This window comes from Hippocampus bargibanti, linkage group LG07 (genome assembly GCF_051943395.1).
Source record: "Hippocampus bargibanti isolate YZ-2025 linkage group LG07, ASM5194339v1, whole genome shotgun sequence".
In the NCBI taxonomy this organism is placed as follows: Eukaryota; Metazoa; Chordata; class Actinopteri; order Syngnathiformes; family Syngnathidae; genus Hippocampus; species Hippocampus bargibanti.
In genome coordinates this window covers 19125228-19135095 of record NC_142740.1, presented here as the reverse complement: position 1 = coordinate 19135095, position 9868 = coordinate 19125228, and the positions used below count along the sequence as shown (strand labels likewise).

The following is a 9868-nucleotide window of genomic DNA, read 5'->3' as shown; positions in this document are numbered from 1 at the left end:
TGACAATGACAAAAACCCTGGCACTGGAGTGGACACATTTTTGCACGTCTGGCAGTGAATGAGTTAAAAACAACAGATGATAAAACGTATGTGTTGCTCAGCAACAGTACAGTGATGGGATTGGCCGGCTTCAAAATGACAGATAACGCATTTAAGACTTGTCACACAACTAAAGTGATGTTTTTCCGGTCCTTATGAAAAAAAAAAACAGCATTAACGGTATTGTATCGCATACATTATCAATAACATATGTCGCGAGTCCTAGCGGACTTCTCGTCAACAACAGATAAGAAAAAAAAGCATTCACCTTAAAAATGCCTTTGCATAGTTTCATTCACCGTGCGTGTCATATGATTCTGTTGTCACGACAATTGAGAGGAATATTGGGGACAAGTCGCAAGCCAGGTACAAAAAGCGGTACTTGGTAGTCTAGTGTCGAGTTTACATGAGGTCTTTTCATTTGATTAGCATGAAACTGAATGGCCAAATGGAATAGAAAGATACCATAAAAAAACTCAACTGGAGTAATAAGGCAAAGTCTAAATGGAATTTCATTCACATATTTCTTTTAACACTGTGAAGAGATGTCATGTAAAGGGTTCAATTGGAGCGTCCAGGCTGTGGAGGCTCTGTCTTGTCATAAACGCGCGGTGACACTGTCATTTACGCATTTGAAAATGGCCGCCTCCTACCAAAGCTTGTCTGGGATGGGAATGTTTTTTTTTTTTTTACTACCTGTAACTTGTTTTTAACTGAGCCGTTTCCATAAAGCGGAAGCCGAGCCAAAAGTGTTCTTCACAATCTGTTCCCGGCACCATCCTGTTCATTTCATCCCGCCTGAACTGTTCTGAACCGTTTATCTTTGAAGACGTTTCGGTTTCATTCATGCTAGTTAGGAGAGTACAAGCTTGCTAGAGTGATTGTCAATGATAAAATGTCACACAACAATTCGGTTAATGCCGTTTTGTTGATGTTGCTACAATTTCCTTACAATGTGCGGCAATCATGTTTTATTGTTTGAGGCATTGCTTTCTTCCACCTGTCATTTCAACTCAAAAACACAGCCAGGTTATAAAACATTTCGGGTTTCACGGAATGTTTTGATGAGCCAAAAATGAACAGACGCTGCCAGCAATTTTTTTTTTTTGCCAGGAGACGTTTTCTTGCCAAACCATCAACAATGCTGATGCTGATGAGAGCGTTTGATGGTTGTCGAAATAAGGAACAACAAAAAAGGAATTCTTGACCGGCAGTTTTACACAATGATTCAAGCTCAGGTGTTTTGAAGAATATCAGAAGGGAGCACAATGAGAGCGGGAAGAGAAAGCAACTTGAGCAATAGTCGGTGTGAAAAAAGTCGATTTTGTGCGATCTATGACATCGCTAGTGAGGAATTGGAAAACGGCGGGCAGTGCACCGTGACTTCAACGCAACATCAACACAAAAGAAATGAAAACGCATCCATTTTTTTCAACATAATTTCAACGCAATCGAGTTCTCTGATCGTCTATTTATGCTATGTCAAATACAGTCTGTACCTTATGTAAAAATGAAGGTGCGGGGTGTACGTACACATAATCTACACAGGTGAAAAATGTCTGTGAAGGGATATCACAGCCATTTCCGCTTAAGTTAATGGATGTCATGCGATAGACATCGACACGTTTCTTCAGTCACATTCAAGACTGACATCAGTTTTATGCCACAGTACCTGCTCATGACATGTCATCAGTAATCAATCACACACATGCAATAGCCGTAGCTGGTACCTTGAAATAAAAGTGCCATGTTGCAACATACACCCATCCCATATAAGATATAGATGTGACCTCATAGTGACAGAAAAATGATCAGCAGGCCAAGACATGAACAGGAGACTCTTTCCCTGCGTGACTGCAGCTCAGAGAAGAGGAAGCGCACAAAGTGGGAGGAAGCGAGAAATGTGTTCAAACAGCTTCGAGCTTGTCCGCAGTCATGACCTTCGGGCTTTGTCCCGCGAGTCTCAGCATGGCAGAATTAAAAGTATTTTTCGGTCGGCCAAAAATATCAATCAACGTCAGAGGAATAATACAGTTATGTTATGATTTGATGTCAAAATTGTTCTTGTTAGACTTCAATTAAAAAAGGGGCTTTTTTACCCTGAAATTTGACTGACAGGTGATTCGTCAAGGGTCTACCGCCCAAGTGTGCTGGGTTGGGCTTCCTATATATATATATATATATATATATATATATATATATATATGGATGGAGGGATGGGGAATGGAAAGGAAATTTTAAGAAATTATTTCAAAGCAAGTCAAGGTGTGGTGTCTGGCATGTGCTCAATAGCTCATTTTTGGGCTTGTCCGAGCTGGAAAAAACAGCACTTGACTGCAAAATTAAATATTCCATGGAAGCATAATTAAGAACATAAGTGGTTAAACATCTAAAGAGTCTGACAACTGTACAAACTATTATTAAACAAAAATGGTCACCATCAAAGCTCATTCAAGAGTCAGGAATGGAATATTTACATTGTGCAAATGAACCATTAAGCAGACAGCGTACCATCACTTGGGAAAGACTTCCTGCCGGGCCTCGGTGCCTCCCCTCTACAACGCCTCAGCACCTTGCAGCGTCGTCTTCAAATCACTGGCTGCCATCTTTGGATCAGTGTATGTTCATTTCAAGAAGCCCAAAGTTGTCACGCTTGCTGTGCGCTTGTTTGGGTTTAGAAATGAGTTCCAAGTATTCAAAAAAAAGGAGACCACCAGGCGGCTGTTTCATAGCAGAGAGCTTAGAAGAAGATGACGTCTTCCTTGTTGAGGTCTTCTGTGTTGATGTTGTAGGGCGGCGGCGGCGGCGGGGGGAATGGCATGCAGTGACTGAGGCCAAGGCCCTGCACAAGCATGTGAGGGTTTGGGCCAAGGCCTTGCGGCTGCACCTGGGCCGGGAACTGCAGCGATGGGGCGGTGTGCGAAGGGGCCGGGATGGCGGCAGGCTGCACGGAAGACTGCAGAGAGGGCTGAGTGGGCGGCACTGGGGGCTTCTGAATTGTTGAAGGGTGGCTTCCGCCAATCACGGTAGATTGGGAATCTGGTCCAAAATGGTCCAAAGGACTTTGCTGGTGATCTAATGAAGGTTTGATTTGAACAAATATTACAATGAAGTTTAGTTTAAGAGAACAATTCAACTAATTATTGGCATTTCGTTTTTTTTTTTTTTTAAATCGGCCAACAATGTAGAGAACATTTTCTATCTCGACAGACTATTAGCAAACATTCTGCGAAGGAGTGAAATGATCAGGCCACATGGCGCATGCAGTTGTTAAAACATCTTCTCCAGGTAAGAAACTGTGAAAATGTATTTAGTTTTGGTAGCTCTGGTTGATCCGATTACCGCAAGACTTAAAATATCCATCCGGATGGGACCAACGTTGACTGTAGAGAGCTATGGTGCAAGTGAAGCTCCATCTTTGTCGGCACAATATTCTGTCCAGCAACGGCCGTGCATGGATGACAACTTTCTTCATTTCAAAACACGCCACTTGTGTCGTAACACTTGTTGCAGTCTGGCATACGGCCATCATGCCAGTGATGTCAAGACGCCATCATGGTCGCTTGCATGACATACAAGTCCATCCTCAAATACAATACAAGTTCAAATGAAACACACAGAATGAAACAGGAAATGCTTCTTCAGGGAAGCCTGGCAACAATGTCCCATCTTTACTCATTGGAGAGCTCTTACGAAACACAACGACTACATCAGGGATGCATCTGGGAAATTTGGCCCCTTATGTCTGAAAAGGGGGCCAAATTCTAAAATTGATGGGCCCGATTTAACTACACTGCCAAAGTATACAAAACAGATTGAAATAAACCAAAATAATAATAATAATAATACATCTTATACATTCATTGGAGCATGGTATTTCTAAATTGCAAATAAAGAAAAACATTATTTGACTAAAATCTATTTTTCTAATATACAAATTTTAATTCAAGTCAAATAATTTATTCATACATAAAATAAACAAACGTTTTCTATTTTCTTTATTTACTACACAATCAATGCCGTGCTATTTTGATATTCTACAGTATTACAAAATAGACAGAGAACAGAGTTCTAAGAGCACAAGACTTCTTACCAGTGTCTACTTTGACACATTTCTCTGATTTTAAGATTTTCAACGTGCTGTAACAGCTTTGATTCACTACCATTAGCCGCTAAATTTGAATCATTCACATCAGTTTGCTGTAACAAATTGTCACTGCACTTCGTCGTTTCTTAAAAAACGAAAATGTTTGTTTCCTGCTTGTTTTTAATGTCTTTCTGAGTCTTTGAGTTTTATTTCTGTTCTCTCGCTCCATATTGCAACCATCTATCTCGATTGTCGTTCGATGTAAATACTGCAATGCATCATTGGTAAATGAATATTCGATCATCTCTTTCGGCAGATCACGACAAAAGTTAAAACCTCCAAAGGAAAACGAACAGTTTTCAATTGTTGTTTAACTAAATTAGTTTCTTTGGCTATTTTAACAGAAGTAGGTCATATGTGGCGCGGATCATGTAGCAATATGCTCCAATTGTAATAGACGTGCGCCGGTGTTGGCGCAGTGGAGTTACAAAGTTGCGCCAGTGGTTGTCAAAATGCGTCAATGGCGCAAGGGTGCGGCTCAAATGCATCCCTGCTACATTCAGTGCAATGATTTGTTTCTTTTACAGTTGGCTCAAAAACGCAACATCTGGTCTGCGGTGCAAAACATCAATCGTCAATCCATTTTGACTCGATTTCCATCACATTACAATCAACTCCAAGAAACCTTTTGTTGTTCAGCCTCTTATCCCAAAACTATTTTTCATTGCACGGTAATAAATTTCTAGTGTGATGATATGCGTGCGGGGTGACAATTATTCACAATGTGACACTGGTAGATGTTTACACAGGGAGTGGCCAGGAAAAGAACAACGGTGGATGGGGTCGGCAATTCATTCGGCTGTGTTTGTTCGTAGGAGTGAGCGCGTGTACCTCGGTGATGATGATGGAGGGAGGAAGGCACAGGATGCGCAGACAGCGGCGCTGGCTGGTGGGGGCTGACCGAGCGTTTGGCTTTGAAGGCGCTGTCGTCACGCGCCGACAGTTTCAGGGGGAGAATCTGCTTCATGTCCACCGAGGCTGAGAGGCGAGTCGGAGGAGGTGGAGATGAAGATGAAGAAGGGTCGTTTTATTGTGAAATTGAATTCCAACACTAATTTGGAGCGGCTTAGTTTCTCTCATTATTTGATAAACCAGGCGGGCTGACCCAATTTGCGGCGCTAACATGATTCTAACAAGCCACTTAATTGATAAAACTCTCTGACACAGTTTGGGTATTGTGCACAAATCAAAGCAGGAACCTATTTTTAACATAACCAAATCTAAAGTATAGCAAACAATTTTTGGTAGAATTGGAAGTGTTCATGAAATGGAGGGGTGTTCTGTAAAGACAGTATGACATAGTAATAGAATAATGGTAAATCATAAAACTGGGTCAAGGCTATGAGCAGATAAATGTCATGAGGGATGTAACATTAGATAATTATGCATAACATAGGTGGTTTCGGAAAAACTGTCCACCTTTTATGTGCTTTAGAGGTTATTTGGCTTGCTAGGTAATTGTGAATGTCTTTTTATGGGTTCTCTTTGCGATTAAGGTAAATAAAGGCAACAACCTAAAAAAACCACAACTCAGCATAGCATCTCTAGTTGTGCACCGTTGTTGGCACTTTTTGTCTTTAAATCAAATTTGACTCTTGTAATGTCATTTTCCAAATTGCTTTTCATTTTATTCTGCTTTTTATACATTTCCATGTTACTTTCCACATTGGCTCTATTTGTCCAGAGATTAAATCTGTTCTAATCTTTCAATTGTTGCAACAGCAAACATCATGCACAGACGGGACTTGCGGTAATACTGCGGCAAAGCGTAGCACCTCTATTTAACTGCAGCTTCAGAGTCAAAAGTAAACATGACTCCTTTCATTACATTCTCATTTCAAGCAACAAACTGTGCGCGGACATCCTGTCAGGACGGAATCGTCTTTTACCCCAGCATAGCACCTCTAATTCACAATATGACATCCAATTATGAGAAACAAGCCTGTTAAATGGGAAATTTTAAGCAACGTCTTGCGACGCTAAAGACCGAATTCTTTAATTGGCGATCAAATAGTGTATCAATATAATATTGTACATGGATAGATGGTCTCTTCTTTAATTTTTAATGTATTTTTTAGTTCATTAGTCAAGTCCTTCAGATATGTGTGCACTTGAGTTTTCTGGACACTTTTATTACAAGATGAGTGTGTCCAAAATAAAACACCTATTTTACTGGACTTCTTGGAAACCGAAAGTCTGTGAGAATAACGTCCTTCCAAAGCGCCTGGCTGACATAAGCAGGTTCCCACGACAAATTCCTGATCAGGAGATGTCCCGCGGCTCACCTTGCCACATGCTGATTGCATCAAAACTGCTTACCTGTACTGTCGGTGCGCTGCGATGCCTTCCCGCTCTTCACTCCCTTGCCTTTGCCGCTGCTGAGGGCGGCCAGCTTGGTGGGGATCTGCTGCTGCACTCCCACCAATTTGTGCTGTTGGTTGGTGGTGCTGAAGAGGTGCAGCGGCACCTCCGTCTTCAGCGGCAGGGTGGAGGAGCTGGCGTCTCTCCGCAGAGTCACCTCGGGCCGGTCCGGGTAGTCAGCCGGTGCCACCGACATGCTGCCACGCACCAGGGCCTTCGGGGGTAGCGGGGTGTCGGAGAGGCCGGTGGAGCTGCTGAGGCCAGAGGACAAGAGGAGCTCCCCATTTAGACTACCGGACATCGGCGCCACCTAGAAGAGAAAGGAGGGCATGAGGGGTCTTGAATTCATAAATGCTGCTTATAAATTGAGTTGATGAATTAAGTACAGCTAACAAAAAGGCAACTTATTGTACTCCTGGAGTCAACCTCATGCAAAATTAAGACCCTACACTGGTGACACATCCTGAATTTAAACCGTCGTGTATCACTGCCCTTTGCTAACGTACCGCTAAAGTTATAGCAACAGCAGTTGCATCCATCCATCAATCCATTTTTAATAAGTACAAAGCAAAACCAAAATGAGTACAAAACAGTCAAATGGAAAAATAAACAGTTCAGTGGTAACTTTTATGTCATGTGATGGCATTCTTCTGTCTCTGCAGAAAATAATTCATTGTGTACTGCTTGTAACCTCAAATATTTATGTGATTACTGTAAAGAGCAAAGGCATGGATAAAAGTCTCACATCATGATTGCAAATGGCCAAAAAAAATGGAAGTCACCTGACCTCATGTTGTTTACGATACTGGATATACAATACAGCTTGATTTATATAGCACTTTAACATCAGCTGAATGTGTAACAAAGTGCTTAACATGGACAACTTTCATATACAGGAAATAAAGCAGTCACAAAAATAGTAGAAAGCACCAACGAGTACAACTAAGATCAAGTCTGAAATGAGTATCATCAAAGCTGTTCACCAAAACCATCAGGTTCCAATAATAAACAAAATGTAATGAATCCATAATTCGAATGCTCCAGAATGAAAAATACAGTATTAATTCAAATTTCAGAATGAATTGTGAAAAATCTGAAGGGCTTTTCAGAAGAGCAATTTTTGTAGTTTCACATTTGCTGATTTTTTTTTTCAATTGCTCGGGGCGTCATACTTACAACTGCAATCTGAATTTCTAAGAAAAAACTGAGAATATGCAACCGTTTTCGTGGTAAACAAATAATAGTACCATAATCACCCTTTTTCTCAAGTTATGCCAACACTTTCATCCCTGTACTGCATTTGTGGTAAAGTTCTGTTCGCTTGAAAGCAGACATGACACACGTGTATTGTAAAGCGTCAGCGTGGCTCAGTGCCATTAGAGAAAAAACAATCTGGAGAGCAGAAGGCACATTTATGGTCCGCGCAGAGAATCAAAAACACATGCTGCTCTTTCTGCTGAGCACAAGCTTCCCAAAGTATGCCGCGTGAGCTTTTGATGTGTTTCCTAAGATGCTCAAAGATGACACACACAAACGGACAATCACCCCAAATGAGAGAACATCATAGCCGTAATAGTCTCAGTGTACATCGAGGCGTGTCTACCCAAAGAGGTTGTTGAGACACGCAGGGGGAACATGGAAACGGCTCAAGGAACAAACAGCACATTGTATACTCAACTACAAGAGAGCGTGAAAGATGAGTTGCACATGATAACTTTATTGGCTCATCTCCATTGACTAAAATGACCTCTTGGACAATATAGAGACCTTCGACCTCACAGCCTCCATTTACTATCAGCATTATTTCTTACTGGTCAACTTGCAATTCATTTCTCCCCACCCACCCATCCATCCACCCATCCATCCATCCATCCATGCACCCACCCAACTCACTAATATATCCATCCATCTATCCATCCATCCAATCCATCCATCATTCTCCTCAATTGAGGTCGCAGGTGAGCAGGAGCCTCTTCTAGCTGACTGCTGAAAGAGGCAAGGAGTACCCGGAGAAAACCCACGGTGTAATGACAGTGCACTCCAGGAAGGGCAGCGATGAGATTAAAATGCCAAACCTCAGAATTATACAGGCAGTGTTTGAAGTAACACTTTTTGAGCTCGCAACTAGTCAGGCCCATAAATTTGGGGGACATAATTTTCATCTATTTGGCTCTAAATACGACCACAGTGGATTTAAAATCAAACAAATAAAATGTGCTTTAACTACAGACTTTCAGCTTTGATTTGAGTGTTTACATCCAAATTAGGTAGTGCAGAATTTACAATTTGTAGAAGTATCTCTCACCAAAGGGACCAAAAATAATGGCATAACTGACTGCTCACCTGCTCCATGGTGTTATTCCTTCTTTCTCCAAGTTACAAGGACCAGATAAAAGTTCTTGAGTTTATTTCAAATTAGCTATTTGCATTTGATCTCTTCGTTTGTGGCGCAGGCTGTGATTAATCGGACAAAGACACAAACCAATCAGGGAGACAGCAGAATAATTAGGTTTGGCCAAATCAACTGTTTAGAAACGAGCACTGATCTCAACTTCACTAAAAGATGCAGTACCCCACCGATCCACTTCAAAACACCCGCCCAGCTCAAGAACCGTCTCCTTGAAGCACGAGTACGTATGGCAAAGCAACAATCAAGAGAAGCGTCAACATAAGAGGGTTTGTCGCGGGATGTAAACCACTGGCTTGTTTGCCAAATCACAGAACTGGTCATGATTTAAAACGTCATTATTGAAGCAAGGGAGTGGTTGTGTCATGGCATGGGCAGGTATGGCTGCCAATGGAGTTGGCTCGGATTGTATATTCATAGTGTGACTGCTAACAATCGATGATTGAAAATGATTTTAGTACTGCTGTACTATCTGCCAAATCCTTCAGAACTCATCAGACAGCATACATGACAGACAATAAGTCAAAACACACTGCGGGAAAATACTTCCAAAGAAGTGGAATGTTCTGCAATGGCCAAGACATTCACCTGATCTACATTCAATTGAGCATGTATTTCATTTGCCGAACGGGAAATGTTCAAAGAACAAGCGGGGGAGTGAAGACAGGTACAGCAAAGGTGTGGCAGAGCATCACCGTGAATGAAATCCAACTACAGATGATGTTGACACATTCCAGACTTGAGGTTGCAATTGACTGTAAAGATTTTGAAACTGAGTATTAAAACACAAACCTTTGAATTATGGCTGGGAATTTCCGCCATTATTTTCGACCCCAGTATTCAAAGCCAAAGTGCTGATGCGAAATTTTCGCAGACCCAATTGTGAGTTGTCTGTTAGTTTATTGTGACAAATA

The 9868-nt window shown here is 41.6% G+C and overlaps 1 protein-coding gene across 3 annotated transcripts in view; it reads right to left on the bottom strand.

The window, feature by feature from the left end:
- Positions 1-254: 254 nt before the first annotated feature.
- arhgef18b (Rho/Rac guanine nucleotide exchange factor 18b) overlaps positions 255-9868 on the bottom strand; it is a 46810-nt gene continuing 37196 nt past the window's right edge. For all 3 annotated transcript variants that reach the window (XM_089000754.1, XM_089000755.1, XM_089000756.1), the window contains 3 exons: positions 6506-6857; positions 5018-5164; positions 255-3114 (listed from right to left, as the gene is read on the bottom strand). In XM_089000754.1, the coding sequence (XP_088856880.1) occupies positions 2780-3114; positions 5018-5164; positions 6506-6857 (834 nt within the window). In that variant the 3' untranslated portion in view covers positions 255-2779. The remainder of the gene's footprint in view (positions 3115-5017; positions 5165-6505; positions 6858-9868) is intronic.